The 24,718-nt window shown below is 44.0% G+C and overlaps 1 protein-coding gene across 1 annotated transcript; it reads right to left on the bottom strand.

Annotated features, from left to right (window-relative positions):
- Nucleotides 1-13,933: 13,933 nt before the first annotated feature.
- On the bottom strand, nt 13,934-23,888 carry LOC110519448 (ras-related protein Rab-33B). Its single transcript, XM_090210030.1, has 3 exons — nt 23,417-23,888; nt 18,669-18,847; nt 13,934-17,139 (listed from the first exon to the last, which is right to left on the bottom strand). Exons 1-3 carry the CDS (start codon nt 23,633-23,635, stop codon nt 16,767-16,769), a joined length of 771 nt encoding a protein of 256 aa, XP_090066156.1. The 5' UTR covers nt 23,636-23,888; the 3' UTR covers nt 13,934-16,766.
- Nucleotides 23,889-24,718: the final 830 nt, after the last annotated feature.

The following is a 24,718-nucleotide window of genomic DNA, read 5'->3' as shown; positions in this document are numbered from 1 at the left end:
CAGAAGTTCACTTAATCCTGGCTCTTCAAGCCCATCAATCCTCAAATCTAATAACGTGCTCCCTTTCTCTCACATATTTCTGGCACTGAAATAGAACGTGTTCCACTGTCTCCATCTCCTACTGACACTGATCACACCTCCCAGTCTCAGCCTTGTGTGTCCCAGTCTCAGCCTTGTGTTTCCCAGTCTCAGCCTTGTGTTTCCCAGTCTCAGCCTTGTGTGTCCCAGTCTCAGCCTTGTGTGTCCCAGTCTCAGCCTTGTGTGTTCCAGTCTCAGCCTTGTGTGTTCCAGTCTCAACCTTGTGACTACACTTTCTTCCCTTCTCTCTCCCTGCCCACCACCCGTTCCTGGATCTTATACAGGGGTCTTCCCTTCTCTCTCCCTGTTCCTGAATCTTATACAGGGGTCTTCCCTTCTCTCTCCCTGTTCCTGGATCTTATACAGGGGTCTTCCCTTCTCTCTCCCTGTTCCTAGATCTTATACAGGGTCTTCCCTTCTCTCTCCCTGTTCCTGGATCTTATACAGGGGTCTTCCCTTCTCTCTCCCTGTTCCTGGATCTTATACAGGGGTCTTCCCTTCTCTCTCCCTGTTCCTGGATCTTATACAGGGGTCTTCCCTTCTCTCCCTGTTCCTGGATCTTATACAGGGGTCTTCCTTTCTCTCTCCCTGTTCCTGGATCTTATACAGGGGTCTTCCATTCTCTCTCCCTGTTCCTGGATCTTATACAGGGGTCTTCCCTTCTCTCCCTGTTCCTGGATCTTATACAGGGGTCTTCCCTTCTCTCCCTGTTCCTGGATCTTATACAGGGGTCTTCCCTTCTCTCCCTGTTCCTGGATCTTATACAGGGGTCTTCCATTCTCTCTCCCTGTTCCTGGATCTTATACAGGGGTCTTCCCTTCTCTCCCTGTTCCTGGATCTTATACAGGGGTCTTCCCTTCTCTCCCTGTTCCTGGATCTTATACAGGGGTCTTCCATTCTCTCTCCCTGTTCCTGGATCTTATACAGGGGTCTTCCCTTCTCTCCCTGTTCCTGGATCTTATACAGGTGTCTTCCCTTCTCTCTCCCTGTTCCTGGATCTTATACAGGGGTCTTCCATTCTCTCCCTGTTCCTGGATCTTATACAGGGGTCTTCCTTTCTCTCCCTGTTCCTGGATCTTATACAGGGGTCTTCCCTTCTCTCTCCCTGTTCCTGGATCTTATACAGGGTGTCTTCCATTCTCTCCCTGTTCCTGGATCTTATACAGGGTCTTCCCTTCTCTCTCCCTGTTCCTGGATCTTATACAGGGGTCTTCCCTTCTCTCCCTGTTCCTGGATCTTATACAGGGTCTTCCCTTCTCTCCCTGTTCCTGGATCTTATACAGGGTCTTCCCTTCTCTCTCCCTGTTCCTGGATCTTATACAGGGGTCTTCCCTTCTCTCCCTGTTCCTGGATCTTATACAGGGTCTTCCCTTCTCTCCCTGTTCCTGGATCTTATACAGGGTCTTCCCTTCTCTCTCCCTGTTCCTGGATCTTATACAGGGGTCTTCCCTTCTCTCCCTGTTCCTGGATCTTATACAGGGTCTTCCCTTCTCTCTCCCTGTTCCTGGATCTTATACAGGGGTCTTCCTTTCTCTCCCTGTTCCTGGATCTTATACAGGGGTCTTCCATTCTCTCTCCCTGTTCCTGGATCTTATACAGGGGTCTTCCTTTCTCTCCCTGTTCCTGGATCTTATACAGGGGTCTTCCATTCTCTCTCCCTGTTCCTGGATCTTATACAGGTGTCTTCCCTTCTCTCCCTGTTCCTGGATCTTATACAGGTGTCTTCCCTTCTCTCCCTGTTCCTGGATCTTATACAGGGGTCTTCCCTTCTCTCTCCCTGTTCCTGGATCTTACACAGGGGTCTTCCCTTCTCTCTCCCTGTTCCTGGATCTTATACAGGGGTCTTCCCTTCTCTCTCCCTGTTCCTGGATCTTATACAGGGGTCTTCCCTTCTCTCTCCCTGTTCCTGGATCTTATACAGGGGTCTTCCCTTCTCTCTCCCTGTTCCTGGATCTTATACAGGGGTCTTCTCTTCTCTCCCTGTTCCTGGATCTTATACAGGGGTCTTCCCTTCTCTCTCCCTGTTCCTGGATCTTATACAGGGGTCTTCCATTCTCTCTCCCTGTTCCTGGATCTTATACAGGGGTCTTCCTTTCTCTCCCTGTTCCTGGATCTTATACAGGGGTCTTCCATTCTCTCTCCCTGTTCCTGGATCTTATACAGGTGTCTTCCCTTCTCTCCCTGTTCCTGGATCTTATACAGGGGTCTTCCCTTCTCTCTCCCTGTTCCTGGATCTTACACAGGGGTCTTCCCTTCTCTCTCCCTGTTCCTGGATCTTATACAGGGGTCTTCCCTTCTCTCTCCCTGTTCCTGGATCTTATACAGGGGTCTTCCCTTCTCTCTCCCTGTTCCTGGATCTTATACAGGGGTCTTCCCTTCTCTCTCCCTGTTCCTGGATCTTATACAGGGGTCTTCCCTTCTCTCCCTGTTCCTGGATCTTATACAGGGGTCTTCCCTTCTCTCCCTGTTCCTGGATCTTATACAGGGGTCTTCCCTTCTCTCCCTGTTCCTGGATCTTATACAGGGGTCTTCCCTTCTCTCTCCCTGTTCCTGGATCTTATACAGGGGTCTTCCCTTCTCTCCCTGTTCCTGGATCTTATACAGGGGTCTTCCCTTCTCTCTCCCTGTTCCTGGATCTTATACAGGGGTCTTCCCTTCTCTCTCCCTGTTCCTGGATCTTATACAGGGGTCTTCTCTTCTCTCCCTGTTCCTGGATCTTATACAGGGGTCTTCCCTTCTCTCTCCCTGTTCCTGGATCTTATACAGGGGTCTTCCCTTCTCTCTCCCTGTTCCTGGATCTTATACAGGGGTCTTCCCTTCTCTCCCTGTTCCTGGCTCTTATACAGGGGTCTTCCCTTCTCTCCCTGTTCCTGGATCTTATACAGGGGTCTTCCCTTCTCTCCCTGTTCCTGGATCTTATACAGGGGTCTTCCCTTCTCTCTCCCTGTTCCACAACTCTGACCATTTGTTTTTAACCACTGTTCTTATTAACCCATTGGCTTCTGCTTTACAATTCCATCTCAACATTAGGATGTTTAAGAGCCTGCTTGGCAATAATATCCACTTCCTCTTTCCCCTCTACTCCCACATGAGCTGCTACCCAGAGGAACATCACAAACACCCCCCCATCTGTTTTACCCTATACAAACACTGTAAGACCTCGTACAATACATCCTGTCTGCTCTGAGACACACATGAATTTAAACTCATCAGTGCTGCACATGAGTCAGAGCAGATGACCTGCACAAGGCACCCCTATCAGACTTAACATACGGACACATCCCCTTTTGTAGCCTATAGATTTGTGGAATTTGTAGTTTTTTTCATGTGGAATTCTGTAGTTTTTAAATGACACCGTTGTCATGCTACCATCATGCTACGGTATTTCAATAATCCCAGGATGGTTGTTGTCTGTTTTGGTTGGTGTCACTTGTAGATAATTATATTCTAACTATTCTGTTCTTGCCAGGGATTTTACAATGACCAGCCCTCTTTCAATTCAAAACATGAATCCTTTCCTCCCTTCTCCCCCTCTCCTCCCACTCTCCTCCCTTACCCTCCTCTCGTTCCACTGTCCTCACTTCCTCTCCCCCTTCCATTCCCTCTCCTCCTCCTTCCCCTCCTCTCCTCTCCTCCTCAGAGTCCCCATTGATCTGACAAGGATGGATTGGTGAGAGTCAAAGCAATCCTAACCTAGCTTCCACTTATCCAGCCACAGGTCAGTGATTATTGACCAGTATTAGAACAGAACAGGGTATGATTATCTGCTGGTCCCAGATCTGTTTGACTGTCTTGTCAAATCCTACATGACAATGACCATAGGAGTTGGCAAGACAGCACACAAACAGATCTGGGACCAGGTTACAGTGCTGCTGCTACTTCTGCTGCTACCGGTCCCTCCTCTTACCTTCCCTCAGACTCTATGTCCCTATCATCAAGGAGAGAGGAAGGAAAGGAGGAAGGATGCATACAGTATTAGAATGGGTCCTGAGCTGCTGGTCCCTCCTCTTCCCTTCCCTCAGGCTCTATGTCCCTATCATCAAGGAGAGAGGAAGGAAAGGAGGAAGGATGCATACATTATTAGAATGGGTCCTGAGCTGCTGGTCCCTCCTCTTCCCTTCCCTCAGGCTCTGTGTCCCTATCACCAAGGAGAGAGGAAGGAAAGGAGGAAGGATGCATACAGTATTAGAATGGGTCCCTCCTCTTCCCTTCCCTCAGGCTCCATGTCCCTATCATCAAGGAAAGAGGAAGGAAAGGAGGAAGGATGCCAACAGTATTAGAATGGGTCCCTCCTCTTCCCTGAGGCTCTATGTCCCTATCATCAAGGAGAGAGGAAGGAAAGGAGGAAGGATGCCAACAGTATTAGAATGGGTCCCTCCTCTTCCCTTCCCTGAGGCTCTATGTCCCTATCATCAAGGAGAGAGGAAGGAAAGGAGGAAGGATGCCAACAGTATTAGAATGGGTCCCTCCTCTTCCCTGAGGCTCTGAGCACCACGTCCAACAGCAGACATGTAGACAGGAATGTCATCTCCTTCTCAACAGAGCATGACAAACAGGAACATCTCATTCCTGGAAACGAACATTTTGCAGTATTTTTATTTATTTTAGTCAGTTAAGAACACATGTTTTATTTACTAGGACGGCCTACCGGAAGGCAAAGTCCTCCTGTGGGGACGGGGGCTGGGATTAAACTATAAATATAGGACAAAACACACATCACGACAAGAGAGACACCACAACATTACATACAGAGAGACCTGAGACAACAACATAGCATGGTAGCAACACATGACAACACAGCATGGCAGCAACACATGACAACACAGCATGGTAGCAACACAACATGACAACACAGCATGGTAGCAACACAACATGACAACAACATGGTAGCAACACAACATGACAACATGGTAGCAACACAACAACAACATGGTAGCAACACAACATGACAACAACATGGTAGCAACACAACATGACAACAACATGGTAGCAACACAACATGACAACAACATGGTAGCAACACAACATGACAACAACATGGTAGCAACACAACATGACAACAACATGGTAGCAACACAACATGACAACAACATGGTAGCAACACAACATGACAACATGGTAGCAACACAACATGACAACATGGTAGCAACACAACATGACAACAACATGGTAGCAACACAACATGACAACAACATGGTAGCAACACATGACAACAACATGGTAGCAACACAACATGACAGCAACATGGTAGCAACACAACATGACAACAACATGGTAGCAACACAACATGACAACAACATGGTAGCAACACAACATGACAACAACATGGTAGCAACACAACATGACAATAACATGGTAGCAACACAAAACATGGTACAAATATTATTATTATTATTGGGCACAGAAACCAACACAAAGGGCAAGAAGGTAGAGACAACAATACATCACGTGAAGCAGCCACAACTGTCAGGAAGAGTGTCCGTGCTTGAGTCTTTGAATGAAGAGATGTGGAGATAAAACTGTCCAGAGTCAGAGGATAACATCCAGGACTGTGTTTGTGTGTCGATCATCAAACGGTATGCTGTCTGTGTATGTGTCTGTGTATATGTCTGTGTATGTGTCTGTGTATGCTGACTGTGTATATGTCTGTGTATGCTGACTGTGTATATGTCTGTGTATATGTATGTGTATATGTCTGTGTATATGTCTGTGTATGTGTATGTGTCTGTGTATGTGTATGTGTATGTGTATGTGTCTGTGTATGTGTATGTGTATGTGTATGTGTATGTGTATGTGTATGTGTCTGTGTCTGTGTCTGTGTATGTGTCTGTGTATGTGTCTGTGTATGTGTATGTGTCTGTGTCTGTGTATGTGTCTGTGTATGCAGAGGGTAAACTCACTAAGACCATACTGATTGTAGTGAGGCATAGTGATTTTATCGACCATAGTGAGGCATAGTGATTGTATCGACCATAGTGAGCCATAGTGATTGTATCGACCATAGTGAGGCATAGTGACCATAGTGAGACAGTGATTGTATCGACCATAGTGAGGCATAGTGATTGTATCGACCATAGTGAGGCATAGTAGCAGGTATATAGCAGGTATATCTCTCTAGTCACCCCCAAAACCAATTCTTTCTTTGGCCGCCTCTCTTTCCAGTTCTCTGCTGCCAATGACTGGAACGAACTACAAAAATCTCTGAAACTGGAAACACTTATCTCCCTCACTAGCTTTAAGCACCAACTGTCAGAGCAGCTCACAGATTACTGCACCTGTACATAGCCCACATATAATTTAGCCCTATCAACTACCTCTTTCCCAACTGTATTTAATTTATTTTGCTCCTTTGCACCCCATTATTTTTATTTCTACTTTGCACATTCTTCCATTGCAAAACTACCATTCCAGTGTTTTACTTGCTATATTGTATTTACCTTGCCACCAAGGCCTTTTTTTGCCTTTACCTCCCTTCTCACCTCATTTGCTCACATTGTATATAGACTTGTTTATACTTTATTATTGACTGTATGTTTGTTTTACTCCATGTGTAACTCTGTGTTGTTGTATCTGTCGAACTGCTTTGCTTTATCTTGGCCAGGTCGCAATTGTAAATGAGAACTTGTTCTCAACTTGCCTACCTGGTTAAATAAAGGTAAAATAAAATAAAAAATAAATAAATAGTGATTGTATTGACCATAGTGAGACATAGTGATTGTATCGACCATAGTGAGGCATAGTGACCATAGTGAGACATAGTGATTGTAGTGACCATAGTGAGGCATCGTGATTGTAGTGAGGCATCGTGATTGTATCGACCATAGTGAGCCATAGTGATTGTGTCGACCATAGTGAGCCATAGTGACCATAGTGAGACATAGTGATTGTAGTGACCATAGTGAGGCATAGCGATTGTAGTGAGGCACAGTGATTGTATCAACCATAGTGAGCCATAGTGATTGTAGTGAAGTATAGTGATTGTATCGACCATAGTGAGGCATAGTGATTGTATCGACCATAGTGAGACATAGTGATTATATCGACCATAGTGAGGCATAGTGATTGTATCGACCATAGTGAGGCATAGTGATTGAATCGACCATAGTGAGGCATAGTGATTGTAGTGAGGCATAGTGATTGTATCGACCATAGTGAGGCATAGTGATTGTAGTGAAGTATAGTGATTGTATTGACCATAGTGAGACATAGTGATTGTATCGACCATAGTGAGGCATAGTGATTGTATCGACCATAGTGAGGCATAGTGATTGTATCGACCATAGTGAGGTATAGTGATTGTAGTGAGGCATAGTGATTGTAGTGAGGCATAGTGATTATATCGACCATAGTGAGGCATAGTGATTGTATCGACCATAGTGAGGCATAGTGATTGTATCGACCATAGTGAGGCATAGTGATTGTATCGACCATAGTGAGGCATAGTGATTGTATCGACCATAGTGAGGCATAGTGATTGTATCGACCATAGTGAGGCATAGTGATTGTATCGACCATAGTGAGGCATAGTGATTGTATCGACCATAGTGAGGCATAGTGATTGTATCGACCATAGTGAGGCATAGTGATTGTATCGACCATAGTGAGGCATAGTGATTGTATCGACCATAGTGAGGCATAGTGATTGTATCGACCATAGTGAGGCATAGTGATTGTATCGACCATAGTGAGGCATAGTGATTGTATCGACCATAGTGAGGCATAGTGATTGTATCGACCATAGTGAGGCATAGTGATTGTATCGACCATAGTGAGGCATAGTGATTGTATCGACCATAGTGAGGCATAGTGATTGTATCGACCATAGTGAGGCATAGTGATTGTATCGTCCATAGTGAGGCATAGTGATTGTATCGTCCATAGTGAGGCATAGTGATTGTATCGTCCATAGTGAGGCATAGTGATTGTATCGACCATAGTGAGGCATAGTGATTGTATCGACCATAGTGAGGCATAGTGATTGTATCGACCATAGTGAGGCATTATAAATGTTATGTGTTTTTAGAAAATACTGACGTAGAAGAATGCAATATCCTCACTGTTGTTGCAGATATTGAAGGTACAGGTTGATCTATATTGACTGATAACAGGGATTAGGGGATATTGAAGGTACAGGTTGATCTATATTGACTGATAACAGGGATTAGGGGATATTGAAGGTACAGGTTGATCTATATTGACTGATAACAGGGATTAGGGGATATTGAAGGTACAGGTTGATCTATATTGACTGATAACAGGGATTAGGGGATATTGAAGGTACAGGTTGATCTATATTGATTGATAACAGGGATTAGGGGATATTGAAGGTACAGGTTGATCTATATTGACTGATAACAGGGATTAGGGGATATTGAAGGTACAGGTTGATCTATATTGACTGATAACAGGGATTAGGGGATATTGAAGGTACAGGTTGATCTATATTGATTGATGACAGGGATTAGGTACAGGTTGATCTATATTGACTGATAACAGGGATTAAGGGATATTGAAGGTACAGGTTGATCTATATTGACTGATAACAGGGATTAGGGAATATTGAAGGTACAGGTTGATCTATATTGACTGATAACAGGGATTGGGTGATATTGAAGGTACAGGTTGATCTATATTGACTGATAACAGGAATTAAGGGATATTGAAGGTACAGGTTGATCTATATTGACTGATAACAGGGATTAGGGAATATTGAAGGTACAGGTTGATCTATATTGATTGATAACAGGGATTAGGGGATATTGAAGGTACAGGTTAATCTATATTGACTGATAACAGGGATTAGGGGATATTGAAGGTACAGGTTGATCTATATTGACTGATAACAGGGATTAGGGGATATTGAAGGTACAGGTTGATCTATATTGACTGATAACAGGGATTAGGGGATATTGAAGGTACAGGTTGATCTATATTGACTGATAACAGGGATTAGGGGATATTGAAGGTACAGGTTGATCTATATTGACTGATAACAGGGATTAGGGGATATTGAAGGTACAGGTTGATCTATATTGATTGATGACAGGGATTAGGGGATATTGAAGGTACAGGTTGATCTATATTGACTGATAACAGGGATTAGGGGATATTGAAGGTACAGGTTGATCTATATTGATTGATAACAGGGATTAGGGGATATTGAAGGTACAGGTTGATCTATATTGACTGATAACAGGGATTAGGGGATATTGAAGGTACAGGTTGATCTATATTGACTGATAACAGGGATTAGGGGATATTGAAGGTACAGGTTGATCTATATTGACTGATAACATGGATTAGGTGATATTGAAGGTACAGGTTGATCTATATTGACTGATAACAGGGATTAGGGGATATTGAAGGTACAGGTTGATCTATATTGACTGATACTGGGATTAGGGGATATTGAAGGTACAGGTTGATCTATATTGACTGATAACAGGGATTAGGGGATATTGAAGGTACAGGTTGATCTATATTGACTGATAACAGGGATTAGGGGATATTGAAGGTACAGGTTGATCTATATTGACTGATAACAGGGATTAGGGGATATTGAAGGTACAGGTTGATCTATATTGACTGATAACAGGGATTAGGGGATATTGAAGGTACAGGTTGATCTATATTGACTGATAACAGGGATTATGGGATATTGAAGGTACAGGTTGATCTATATTGATTGATGACAGGGATTAGGGGATATTGAAGGTACAGGTTGATCTATATTGACTGATAACAGGGATTAGGGGATATTGAAGGTACAGGTTGATCTATATTGATTGATAACAGGGATTAGGGGATATTGAAGGTACAGGTTGATCTATATTGACTGATAACAGGGATTAGGGGATATTGAAGGTACAGGTTGATCTATATTGATTGATGACAGGGATTAGGGGATATTGAAGGTACAGGTTGATCTATATTGACTGATAACATGGATTAGGTGATATTGAAGGTACAGGTTGATCTATATTGACTGATAACAGGGATTAGGGGATATTGAAGGTACAGGTTGATCTATATTGACTGATACTGGGATTAGGGGATATTGAAGGTACAGGTTGATCTATATTGACTGATAACAGGGATTAGGGGATATTGAAGGTACAGGTTGATCTATATTGACTGATAACAGGGATTAGGGGATATTGAAGGTACAGGTTGATCTATATTGACTGATAACAGGGATTAGGGGATATTGAAGGTACAGGTTGATCTATATTGACTGATAACAGGGATTAGGGGATATTGAAGGTACAGGTTGATCTATATTGACTGATAACAGGGATTAGGGGATATTGAAGGTACAGGTTGATCTATATTGATTGATGACAGGGATTAGGGGATATTGAAGGTACAGGTTGATCTATATTGACTGATAACATGGATTAGGTGATATTGAAGGTACAGGTTGATCTATATTGACTGATAACAGGGATTAGGGGATATTGAAGGTACAGGTTGATCTATATTGACTGATACTGGGATTAGGGGATATTGAAGGTACAGGTTGATCTATATTGACTGATAACAGGGATTAGGGGATATTGAAGGTACAGGTTGATCTATATTGACTGATAACAGGGATTAGGGGATATTGAAGGTACAGGTTGATCTATATTGACTGATAACAGGGATTAGGGGATATTGAAGGTACAGGTTGATCTATATTGATTGATGACAGGGATTAGGGGATATTGAAGGTACAGGTTGATCTATATTGATTGATGACAGGGATTAGGTGATATTGAAGGTACAGGTTGATCTATATTGACTGATAACAGGGATTATGGGATATTGAAGGTACAGGTTGATCTATATTGATTGATGACAGGGATTAGGGGATATTGAAGGTACAAGTTGATCTATATTGATTTTTGACAGGGATTAGGTACAGGTTGATCTATATTGATTGATAACAGGGATTAGGGGATATGAGGTTATATAACTCAGTGTTATCATTTATAGGTTATATAACAGTGTTACCATCTATAGGTTATATAACTCACTGTTGCCATCTATAGGTTATATAACTCATTGTTGCCATCTATAGGTTATATAACTCACTGTTACCATCGATAGGTTATATAACTCTGTGTTACCATCTATAGGTTATATAACTGTGTTACCATCTATATCTATAGGTTATATAACTGTGTTACCCTCTATGGGTTATAACTCAGTGTTACCATCTATAGGTTATATAACTCAGTGTTACCATCTATAGGTTATATAACTCAGTGTTACCATCTATAGGTTATATAACTCAGTGTTACCATCTATAGGTTATATAACTCAGTGTTACCATCTATAGGTTATATAACTCAGTGTTACCATCTATAGGTTATATAACAGTGTTACCATCTATAGGTTATATAACAGTGTTACCATCTATAGGTTAGAGTATATACCTCAGTTTTACCATCTATAGGTTATATAACTGTGTTACCATCTATATCTATAGGTTATATAACTGTGTTACCCTCTATGGGTTATATAACTCAGTGTTACCATCTATAGGTTATATAACTCAGTGTTACCATCTATAGGTTATATAACAGTGTTACCATCTATAGGTTATATAACAGTGTTACCATCTATAGGTTAGAGTATATACCTCAGTTTTACCATCTATAGGTTATATAACAGTGTTACCATCTATAGGTTCTATAACAGTGTTACCATCTATAGGTTATATAACAGTGTTACCATCTATAGGTTATATAACAGTGTTACCATCTATAGGTTCTATAACAGTGTTACCATCTATAGGTTATATAACTCAGTGTTACCATCTATAGGTTCTATAACAGTGTTACCATCTATAGGTTATATAACTCAGTGTTACCATCTATAGGTTATATAACTCAGTGTTACCATCTATAGGTTATATAACAGTGTTATCATCTATAGGTTATATAACTCAGTGTTACTGCCTATAGGTTATATAACAGTGTCACCGCCTATAGGTTATATAACAGTGTCACCATCTATAGGTTATATAACTCAGTGTTACCATCTATAGGTTATATAATAGTGTTACCATCTATAGGTTATATAACAGTGTTACCATCTATAGGTTACAGTATATACCTCAGTTTTACCATCTATAGGTTATATAACAGTGTTACCATCTATAGGTTATATAACTCAGTGTTACCATCTATAGGTTATATAACTCAGTGTTACCATCTATAGGTTACAGTATATACCTCAGTTTTACCATCTATAGGTTATATAACAGTGTTACCATCTATAGGTTATATAACTCAGTGTTACCATCTATAGGTTATATAACTCAGTGTTACCATCTATAGGTTCTATAACAGTGTTACCATCTATAGGTTCTATAACAGTGTTACCATCTATAGGTTATATAACTCAGTGTTACCATCTATAGGTTATATAACAGTGTTATCATCTATAGGTTATATAACTCAGTGTTACTGCCTATAGGTTATATAACAGTGTCACCGCCTATAGGTTATATAACAGTGTCACCATCTATAGGTTATATAACAGTGTTACCATCTATAGGTTACAGTATATACCTCAGTTTTACCATCTATAGGTTATATAACAGTGTTACCATCTATAGGTTATATAACTCAGTGTTACCATCTATAGGTTATATAACTCAGTGTTACCATCTATAGGTTATATAACTCAGTGTTACCATCTATAGGTTATATAACAGTGTTACCATCTATAGGTTATATAACAGTGTTACCATCTATAGGTTATATAAACAGTGTTACCATCTTTAGGTTATATAACAGTGTTACCAACAGTAGTCAATATAGGATCTTCATCTAGAATCTGGTTCCTTCCTGAGTTCCCCCTTGCTTGCCTGTCACCCTAGACCTGACAGGAAGTTCCTCCTTGCTTGCCTGTCACCCTAGACGTGACAGGAAGTTCCTGACAGGAAGTTCCTCCTTGCCTGCCTGTCAACCTAGACGTGGTATCAATGAAATAAACTCCTGCACTCCAACTGATTTGCGATATAGGTCATTATTTTGCGTTTGTAAAAAGAGCTATAAACAATAGAGGTAGGTTTATAAAACACAGATATAGTGCAGATCTAGGATCAGATTTAACTCACCCCAAATGAACCATTATGAGTCAAGTCGACGGTAATGAGTTGACATGGGACCTGATCCTAGATAAGCCGTCCTACTCTGAGACGCTTCATCAACTCCCTGACCTGAGACCAGTGCTTCAAGGCAACCAGGAGGGACCTTCCACTTGTTCTGATTCAGTCAGTTCAGGAAGTCTGTGAAAGGAGAGAGAAAACTTAGAAGGACCTCTCTGTCAGCTAACCGATGAATGTTGCACCATACTGTCGTGCCACACACACACACACACACACACACACACACACACACAGCTGTTGGTGGCATGTGTGTTGTCTGCTGAACTGAGCAGAAGAAGGGTCATGTGACGGCCTCAGTCACACACACACCATTCTCAACCGCCCACACTCCTGCACCAGACTCCTGCATGACCAGCACACCACTCCTCCCGTGTAGTCCCTCTACCACAGTAACCATGGAAAAGGGAGTGTTTCCAGGGAGTAAATCGGTTGTGAAGTGTAACCTTTGCACAGTTGATATCCCGGGGCAGCGATCGTCTCCTTCTCATCCAGAGATCAAGAAACAAACTGAACGTGTTCTAGTCCTGCTCTGCTGTAGTACATCGTTTTGCAAGTAAACTAACTTCAAAATGAAGACTGAAAAGTATTACAGACCTGCATTAGATCGCTGTGAAAAATCAGACAAACTGCCAATGGGATGAACAATATACAAACACAACTCAGTTCAAATAGTAGTACTATTGATTACAACTGTGAAGAACATTGATTATTTTATTGAATATGGAAAACATTTTACACACATCACGAATGGAAATGTACAGTCTTATCTTTCCTGCTGTACAATGGCCATAACGCAAAGATGGACAGATCGAGACACATAAAAGACGACCCCACTGCACAAGCTTCAGACGGTTACATTATGCGGTACTTCCAGAGGAGTGTATCCAAGAGTCGCCACTGTTTTTGGGTCATTCCACGAAATGAGGGCCTTTTGCTTTCCCTTTGATATTTTAGGGATAAATTGAGCACCAATATTGAATTTAAAAAGCCTGTTAAATTTAGTGCCATTTAATATAGACCACATGGAGAATTCAATAAATCTGATTTAATAGGAATAGACTTCAGCATTTTTAAAATGTCCCTCCGTGCACCCTCTCCGACTTCTAAGAAGATTTAACCCCCTTCATCCCAACATTTCTCCATCATTGTAAAGCCCTAGTTATTTTATTGTGATTAGTGATTCAGTCCCTCGGTTTTAAGGTCAACCCTGTTAAGTGAATTGAACTCTCATTTTTAATAATGGTGAAAATATTCCCATTTTAAATATTTCTTCCCAAAGAAACATTGAACATCTAGTAGTCAAATTATAATGTGAAAACAGGTGAGCTGGTTCTATTCTTTCTGGCCATGTTCTGGTGTTTTGTGGCGTAAAACTGAGCGGGTCGAGCGTCAACAAGTCAACCCTGTTACCAACAGACAGACATTCTAAAAATGTTTTAACAATTAAAAATGTTTTGGGAAGCCTGTTGCACATACAGTAACACGCTTCCATTCCCCCTGTCACAAGGGGATTCATGGCTGATTTAAGATGACATAGTCAACCCCGTTACGATCAACCCCGTTACGGTCAACCCTGATTAGGGTCAACCCCGATTAGGGTCAACCCCACCCCGTTACGGTCAACCCCGATTAGGGTCAACCCCGATTAGGGTCAACCCCACCCCGTTACGGTCAACCCCACCCCGTTACGGTCAACCCCACCCCGTTACGGTCAACCCCACCCCGTTACGGTCAACCCCACCCCGTTACGGTCAACCCCGTTACATTATTTGGCACTTGCTATAGTAATTTCCGTCTTTAACCTGTTCCTCTTTACGACAGAATGTTAAGATGGGGAAACTTAATGAAGTTCAACATGTCCTCTTTACGACAGAATGTTAAGATGGGGAAACTTAATGAAGTTCAACATGTCCTCTTTACGACAGAATGTTAAGATGGGGAAACTTAATGAAGTTCAACATGTCCTCTTTACGACAGAATGTTGAGATGGGGAAACTTAATGAAGTTCAACATGTCCTCTTTACGACAGAATGTTAAGATGGGGAAACTTAATGAAGTTCAACATGTCCTCTTTATGACAGAATGTTAAGATGGGGAAACTTAATGAAGTTCAACATGTCCTCTTTACGACAGAATGTTAAGATGGGGAAACTTAATGAAGTTCAACATGTCCTCTTTATGACAGAATGTTAAGATGGGGAAACTTAATGAAGTTCAACATGTCCTCTTTACGACAGAATGTTAAGATGAGGTGAAGTCAAACGTTTTCAAAAGGCACCAAATTAGTAGAATGACCCTTTGGATGATGCTTTATCCTGGGTACCAGTCTTACATTTATGGCTTGAAGAAGGAGACAACAGATCTGAGAGCAGGCTATAGAAGGAGACAACAGATCTGAGAGCAGGCTATAGAAGGAGACAACAGATCTGAGAGCAGGCTATAGAAGGAGACAACAGATCTGAGAGCAGGCTATAGAAGGAGACAACAGATCTGAGAGCAGGCTATAGAAGGAGACAACAGATCTGAGAGCAGGCTAAAGAAGTAGACAACAGATCTGAGAGCAGGCTAAAGAAGGAGACAACAGATCTGAGAGCAGGCTATAGAAGGAGACAACAGATCTGAGAGCAGGCTATAGAAGGAGACAACAGATCTGAGAGCAGGCTATAGAAGGAGACAACAGATCTGAGAGCAGGCTAAAGAAGGAGACAACAGATCTGAGAGCAGGCTATAGAAGTAGACAACAGATCTGAGAGCAGGCTATAGGAGGAGACAACAGATCTGAGAGCAGGCTATAGGAGGAGACAACAGATCTGAGAGCAGGCTATAGAAGGAGACAACAGATCTGAGAGCAGGCTATAGAAGGAGACAACAGATCTGAGAGCAGGCTATAGAAGGAGACAACAGATCTGAGAGCAGGCTATAGAAGGAGACAACAGATCTGAGAGCAGGCTATAGAAGGAGACAACAGATCTGAGAGCAGGCTATAGAAGGAGACAACAGATCTGAGAGCAGGCTATAGAAGGAGACAACAGATCTGAGAGCAGGCTATAGAAGGAGACAACAGATATGAGAGCAGGCTATAGAAGAAGACAACAGATCTGAGAGCAGGCTATAGAAGGAGACAACAGATCTGAGAGCAGGCTATAGAAGGAGACAACAGATCTGAGAGCAGGCTATAGAAGGAGGCAACAGATCTGAGAGCAGGCTATAGAAGGAGACAACAGATCTGAGAGCAGGCTATAGAAGGAGACAACAGATCTGAAAGCAGGCTATAGAAGGAGACAACAGATCTGAGAGCAGGCTATAGATCTGAGAGCAGCCATTATTATGAGCCGTCCTCCCCTCACCAGCCACTGATATAGATGCTTGATCAGAGGACTTCCCCCTCTCCCTCTCTCTTCCTTCCTTCCTTCCTTCCTTCAGGTATATGTCCAGAAGTCTTTCTCTGAGTTCTTGGTGGGGACCCTAAATTCCCACTCCCCCTCCTTCCATCCCATGTTCCATTCCTCTTCTCACCCTGCCTCTCTCAACAGGTGCATGTCCAGAAGTCTTTCTGAGGGTTCTTCTTGGCTGGCAGTCTGAAAGAAGATGTCCCTGTATAGGACCCACAATAGGACCCAGACACTCCTGTGTTGTTGAGAACCGGGGGAGGGGGTCTGGTCTGTCTCTTCAGCCTGGAGGCCAGGGCCATGAACACATCCTCCACACTGTCCTGATGCCCCCCTCCTGATTCTCCTCCTCCTCCAGGGAGGCTTTTAGCAGACGTTTCAAACAGAATCATCCCGTGGGCAACTGCAAACTTCTGGGCCTGATCCCGTGTCACCTGACCTTCGACCTTGATGGAGCGGGGGTCACAGCTGCAGGTGTCACGGAGGTCGCTCTTGTTGCCCACGAGGAACCTGCAGAGGGGGAGACATATGGAGAGTTTAAAACATTACAGGTTACAACCGAAAAGGCATTGTTGGCCGCTACTGAGTATTCAAAACGATGTGTTTACTGTGTGTTGGTTGAGGTGTGTGTGTAACACAGCTGCCCAATGCTGACACGATGCAGCTTTTCTGAATCTGATCCTGGCGATAGAGCTAGTTCCTCTGGGCCTCCACGTGGAACTGATCAGGTGTAAACGGGGCCATGTAACAAAAAAGGACAAATGGAAATTGGCTTCTAATATGACTGACTAACCTGGTTATCTCCTGTCCCAGTGAGTACCGTCTACACCCATCTATCCAGGTTGTGTGTGTATATAACTAACCTGGTTATCTCCTGTCCCAGTGAGTACCGTCTACACCCATCTATCCAGGTTGTGTGTGTATATAACTAACCTGGTAATCTCCTGTCCCAGTGAGTACCGTCTACACCCATCTATCCAGGTTGTGTGTGTATATAACTAACCTGGTAATCTCCTGTCCCAGTGAGTACCGTCTACACCCCTCTATCCAGGTTGTGTGTGTATATAACTAACCTGGTTATCTCCTGTCCCAGTGAGTACCGTCTACACCCATCTATCCAGGTTGTGTGTGTATATAACTAACCTGGTTATCTCCTGTCCCAGTGAGTACCGTCTACACCCATCTATCCAGGTTGTGTGTGTATATAACTAACCTGGTTATCTCCTGTCCCAGTGAGTACCGTCTACACCCCTCTATCCAGGTTGTGTGTGTATATAACTAACCTGGTTATCTCCTGTCCCAGTGAGTACCGTCTACACCCCTCTATCCAGGTTGTGTGTGTATATAACTAACCTGGTAATCTCCTGTCCCAGTGAGTACCGTCTACACCCCTCTATCCAGGTTGTGTGTATATAACTAACCTGGTAATCTCCTGTCCCAGTGAGTACCGTCTACACCCCTCTATCCAGGTTGTGTGTGTATAACTAACCTGGTTAACTCCTGTCCCAGTGAGTACCGTCTACACTCCTCTATCCAGGTTGTGTGTGTATATAACTAACCTGGTAATCTCCTGTCCCAGTGAGTACCGTCTACACTCCTCTATCCAGGTTGTGTGTATATAACTAACCTGGTAATCTCCTGTCCCAGTGAGTACCGTCTACACCCCTCTATCCAGGTTGTGTATATAACTAACCTGGTTATCTCCTGTCCCAGTGAGTACCGTCTACACCCCTCTATCCAGGTTGTGTGTATATAACTAACCTGGTAATCTCCTGTCCCAGTGAGTACCGTCTACACCCCTCTATCCAGGTTGTGTGTGTATATAACTAACCTGGTAATCTCCTGTCCCAGTGAGTACCGTCTACACCCCTCTATCCAGGTTGTGTGTGTATAACTAACCTGGTAATCTCCTGTCCCAGTGAGTACCGTCTACACTCCTCTATCCAGGTTGTGTGTGTATATAACTAACCTGGTAATCTCCTGTCCCAGTGAGTACCTTCTACACCCCTCTATCCAGGTTGTGTGTATATATAACTAACCTGGTTATCTCCTGTCCCAGTGAGTACCGTCTACACTCCTCTATCCAGGCTGGCAGGCCTCTGAAGCTGTCTGGTCTGGTGACGTCGTAGATGAAGAGAACAGCATGAACGTTCCGATAGTACTGCTGGACCATCGACTTCCTGAAACGCTCCTGGCCCGCCGTGTCCCATAGCTGGAGCTGGTGGGAGAGAGATGGTTGGGGGGTGAAACTATTCTACATGTGAGAGAAGGGGTTTTAGAGATGGAGGAGCGGGAGTAGAGAGGGTGAGAGAGAGAGATGGTTGGGGGGGGGGGGGGTGAAACTATTCTACATGTGAGAGAAGGGGTTTTAGAGATGGAGGAGCGGGAGTAGAGAGGGTGAGAGAGAGAGATGGTTGGGGGGGGGGGGTGAAACTATTCTACATGTGAGAGAAGGGGTTTTAGAGATGGAGGAGCGGGAGTAGAGAGGGTGAGAGAGAGAGAGAGATGGTTGGGGGGGGGGGGTGAAACTATTCTACATGTGAGAGAAGGGGTTTTAGAGATGGAGGAGCGGGAGTAGAGAGGGTGAGAGAGAGAGATGGTTGGGGGGGGGGGGGTGAAACTATTCTACATGTGAGAGAAGGGGTTTTAGAGATGGAGGAGCGGGAGTAGAGAGGGTGAGAGAGAGAGATGGTTGGGGGGGTGAAACTATTCTACATGTGAGAGAAGGGGTTTTAGAGATGGAGGAGCGGGAGTAGAGAGGGTGAGAGAGAGAGATGGTTGGGGGGGTGAAACTATTCTACATGTGAGAGAAGGGGTTTTAGAGATGGAGGAGCGGGAGTAGAGAGGGTGAGGGAGAGAGATGGTGAAACTATTCTACATGTGAGAGAAGGGGTTTTAGAGATGGAGAAAGAGGGGGAAGCAGACAGAGAGAGAGGGAGGGGCCTTTTCTCAATTAAATTTGCTCACCTCCTGCGTCCTCTCTCCTCCATCCTCTCTGTCCTCCTTTAAAAAAGGTCCAAGTTAAACCAGGAGAGGCGGCGAGGAGAGGGGAAAGTGGACGAGAATGAGCTTGTATGAAATGAGACTTCTCCAATCGCGCGTCATTAGGCTAATGAGGTTTAGAGGGTTGAATCCCAACATAAACATATAAAGTGATATAAACTAATTTAGATGGTTGTACAAGATATTTTAAAGATAAAAGGATAAGTAGAATAAATGTTTACATTCATTTCTCCTTTGAGAAAAACAATAGCTGATTTAAAGGGGGCGTGGAAGATTTCAAAACACTTGTGCTTCATGGCCAAAAGGACGCTATCGAGGAGGGGAGGTCCGTCTCCCTTTTGTCTACTAATGAACTGACACTCTCCTCAACCACTTATCAGGTTCTGGATCACGTGGGAGAGAGAGAGAGGGCGGGAGGAGAGTGGGGGCGGGAGGAGAGAGAGGGGGAGAGAGAGGGCGGGAGAGAGAGAGGGAGGGCGGGGGAGAGAGGGAGGGCGGGATAGAGAGGGAGGGCAGGGGAGAGAGGGAGGGAGGGCAGGGGAGAGAGGGAGGGCGGGCGGGGGGAGAGAGAGCGGGAGGGTGTGGGAGAGAGAGGGCGGGGGGAGAGAGGGCGAGAGGGTGTGGGAGAGAGGGCGGGGGAGAGAGGGTGTGGGAGAGAGAGGGCGGGGGGGGGGGTGGTGAGAGAGAGGGCGGGGGGGTGGGAGAGAGGGCAGGGGCGGCAGGGGGGTGTGGGAGAGAGGGCAGGGGAGCGTGTGAGAGAGGGCGGGAGGGTGTGGGAAAGAGGGCGGCTGTATAAACTCTCTCACACAGTTAGTCAGCAGATGATGTTATTCTACTTTTCATCAACATATCGACTCACCAGATAGAAGACCAACGTCAATATAACGATTTCTCCTCCACTTCTCTGATGATAACTCCAATCAGAAGGTCAACCCTGTCTCCTAGTAACCTCTGGGCTCTAAAGGGCTCTACCTCTGATGTAAACTCCAATCAGAAGGTCAACCCTGTCTCCTAGTAACCTCTGGGCTCTAAAGGGCTCTACCTCTGATGATAACTCCAATCAAAAGGTCAACCCTGTCTCCTAGTAACCTCTGGGCTCTAAAGGGCTCTACCTCTGATGATAACTCCAATCAGAAGGTCAACCCTGTCTCCTAGTAACCTCCGGGCTCTAAAGGGCTCTACCTCTGATGATAACTCCAATCAGAAGGTCAACCCTGTCTCCTAGTAACCTCCGGGCTCTAAAGGGCTCTACCTCTGATGATAACTCCAATCAGAAGGTCAACCCTGTCTCCTAGTAACCTCCGGGCTCTAAAGGGCTCTACCTCTGATGATAACTCCAATCAGAAGGTCAACCCTGTCTCCTAGTAACCTCCGGGCTCTAAAGGGCTCTACCTCTGATGATAACTCCAATCAGAAGGTCAACCCTGTCTCCTAGTAACCTCCGGGCTCTAAAGGGCTCTACCTCTGATGATAACTCCAATCAGAAGGTCAACCCTGTCTCCTAGTAACCTCCGGGCTCTAAAGGGCTCTACCTCTGATGTAAACTCCAATCAGAAGGTCAACCCTGTCTCCTAGTAACCTCCGGGCTCTAAAGGGCTCTACCTCTGATGATAACTCCAATCAGAAGGTCAACCCTGTCTCCTAGTAACCTCCGGGCTCTAAAGGGCTCTACCTCTGATGATAACTCCAATCAGAAGGTCAACCCTGTCTCCTAGTAACCTCCGGGCTCTAAAGGGCTCTACCTCTGATGTAAACTCCAATCAGAAGGTCAACCCTGTCTCCTAGTAACCTCCGGGCTCTAAAGGGCTCTACCTCTGATGTAAACTCCAATCAGAAGGTCAACCCTGTCTCCTAGTAACCTCTGGGCTCTAAAGGGCTCTACCTCTGATGATAACTCCAATCAGAAGGTCAACCCTGTCTCCTAGTAACCTCCGGGCTCTAAAGGGCTCTACCTCTGATGATAACTCCAATCAGAAGGTCAACCCTGTCTCCTAGTAACCTCTGGGCTCTAAAGGGCTCTACCTCTGATGATAACTCCAATCAGAAGGTCAACCCTGTCTCCTAGTAACCTCCGGGCTCTAAAGGGCTCTACCTCTGATGATAACTCCAATCAGAAGGTCAACCCTGTCTCCTAGTAACCTCCGGAATCTAAAGGGCTCTACCTCTGATGATAACTCCAATCAGAAGGTCAACCCTGTCTCCTAGTAACCTCCGGGCTCTAAAGGGCTCTACCTCTGATGATAACTCCAATCAGAAGGTCAACCCTGTCTCCTAGTAACCTCTGGGCTCTAAAGGGCTCTACCTCTGATGTAAACGGAGCGTAGTTTGCATCTAGTTCTACATACTTTTGTCCCGCTGCGGTTTTTGGACCGTATACGACGCTCTGCCCCTCCGTTTCCGTAGGCCGTCTAGAGCCCTTAAGGCAGTGGAGATAAAATACACGGAGGACTTTTGGCCCCTAAACGAGATATGTGTTTTGAAGCGAGGTCAGAGGTCAGAGAGAACCAGAATACACAAAGGACAGAAGGCAGAAATACATTATGTCACATACTTGCCTGGTGAGTAATGCTTGATTTCATTTGTCCTGGCACAATGGAACCAATTGGATAGTCCCAAAAGTGAAAACACACTATGCCATGCAGAAAACCTAAAACATCTCAAGTATTCATAATATTTTAAACAAGTATTCTGCCCATGTCTGGCCTCCTCTCTCTCTCTCTTTAACCCAGATACAAAACAATGTCTTGTTAACCACCATGCTTCCTCTATCATGTGGTCTGCCCTGCTCTGATAAAGAGAGCAGGTTGGGTTGGCCAATATCCTCTTTTCATGTCTGTGTTTCCGTAAACACACTGAAATCACATTATTTAGCCCGTCACGGATGTTACAATACTTTTCACGACATTAAATAACCCTACTAATGTTGTGTGCTGAGGTGAAAGGTTTTTATCTAACTTTTTTTTAAACTACGCAAGTCAATTAAAGAACAAATTCTTATTTACAATGACCGGCCTACACCGGTCAAACCCGGACGACACTGGGCCAACTGTGCGCTGCCCTACGGGAATCCCGATCACCGCCGGTTGTGATGCAGCCTTTGTCATGTGTGTCATGACCATATAAAAGCACTGCACACGTGGTTTGTTCTGCTGTCTGAGAACCGGGGGAGTTACATATACATGTATGGAACTCTGAAACACACTAGTTTCAAGTTATCATTGTATTCATCCTTATTTAACCACACCGTCACTGTTTATCCAAGAGGCCAAACAACACAAACACTATTGTGTGTCAGTCCTTTCAACTGAGCCTTTAATGACACTTGGATCTCCTACACTGGTTTAGGTCCAAAACTAAACATGACCATTTACAGAAGATGACATTTTTGTTTGATCACACAGTAGTCATGTTTGTTAGTCCTGTACAAATAAAACTTTATTTCAAATGGAACTTAACTAAGATCGATAGACCAAAGCTGACACCACAGACCGCTTGCTGTTCATGCGCAATAGTGGGCGCAGATTCAGCTGCAAACACAAATGTTTAACGAGTAACGCCTACAAAGTGAAAATATCTATTTTTAAAAATGCCCATACTACGAGGCAATGAGAGTGCCGTCAGAGAAATCAACACCACCTTCTCAAAAATGTGTGAGCGTAAAAATGATATTTTTGTTTACGCAGTGATTCTCTGGTGCATTAAATTGTGTAATGCACCAATTAATTACGACCCAACTCGTTCATAATATTTGGAAATAACGGTTTAGACTTTACACTTCTCTTACCTTGATTTTCTCGCCTTCGACCTCGACCAAGCTCTCACGGAAATCGACACCGATGGTGGCTTCGGTTCGGTCGAGGAACTCACCGGCACAGAACCGGTAGGTGAGACAGGTCTTACCGACACCGGAGTCTCCGATCACGATGATCTTGAAGATCCGACACCGCGCGGAGGGCGAAGACACACTGGTGAAAGAGTTTGAGAACTCCAGGGATGATTCCATATCGCGTAAAAACTCAAATTAAAGAGTGAGATCTAGGCTTCTCCAACTACTCCCAACAAGCCAATATGTTATGTCGAGGTCTTTAACGTTATATAAACGTGGCAGAGAACTCCCTCGGCAAAGTTCATGACAACTCGCCGGCTATGCTATAAACTCTCCCTAGTTGTCATTGTCTGTGGAAGGAGCGGAGAGTTTAGAAAGTCCCCTGCTGCAACTTCTTGGCCGGTGGCCACGTCTCTGACAGCGCCGTAATAAATCTCGCGAGAGGAAGGGAGGAATCTATTCGCTGTCGATGGAACGCTGTGGGAGTTTCTATGAAGTTCCACGGTTAATTAATAGCTTCTCTGTGTAGGCCAAGATTTTCTAGTAATTCCTCGTCTTTGTGTGTCTCTAGACTTCTATAACCATAGATAGACTCAATATGTCATCAATATTGTGTCTCTAGACTTCTATAACCATAGATAGCCTCAATATGTCATCAATATTGTGTCTCTAGACTTCTATAACCATAGATAGCCTCAATATGTCATCAATATTGTCTCTTCCCAATCTGAAACACTGACATTAGAAGGCACAAAGGGACCACGGCAGAGGAGGACATTAAACTGACTGACAGACTGACAGGTACATCAACTGAATGTCTCTTTATCTGACTAACAGACTAACAGGTACATCAACTGAATGTCTCTTTATCTGACTGACAGACTAACAGGTACATCAACTGAATGTGTCTTTATCTGACTGACAGACTAACAGGTACATCAACTGAATGTCTCTTTATCTGACTGACAGACTAACAGGTACATCAACTGAATGTGTCTTTATCTGACTGACAGACTGACAGACTGACAGACTAACAGGTACATCAACTGAATGTCTCTTTATCTGACAGACAGACTAACAGGTACATCAACTGAATGTCTCTTTATCTGACTGACAGACTAACAGGTACATCAACTGAATGTGTCTTTATCGCCGACTTCTCACCAGTGATGTCATCATATCATAACCAGGAACCGTTTCTATTTTTGGTCCAGGCCTAACTTGACCCTGACTTCTCCAGAACCCGATAAGTGTTTGAGG

Source organism: Oncorhynchus mykiss, chromosome 19 (genome assembly GCF_057628025.1).
Source record: "Oncorhynchus mykiss isolate SJ-2025 chromosome 19, ASM5762802v1, whole genome shotgun sequence".
Taxonomy (NCBI): Eukaryota; Metazoa; Chordata; class Actinopteri; order Salmoniformes; family Salmonidae; genus Oncorhynchus; species Oncorhynchus mykiss.
Note: the sequence above shows the minus strand (reverse complement) of the source record. Positions and strands in the feature narration are given on the sequence as shown.

Coding starts and splice junctions, on each gene's coding strand:
- LOC110519448 (XM_090210030.1), bottom strand. CDS start 23,635: ATGGAATCATCCCTGGAGTTCTCAAACTCTTTCACCAGTGTGTCTTCG. Junction 18,848..23,416: donor TCGAAGGCGAGAAAATCAAG/GTAAGAGAAGTG, acceptor CTCTCCCACCAG/CTCCAGCTATGGGACACGGC. Junction 17,140..18,668: donor CTGGGACAGGAGATAACCAG/GTTAGTTATATA, acceptor CCCCCTCTGCAG/GTTCCTCGTGGGCAACAAGA.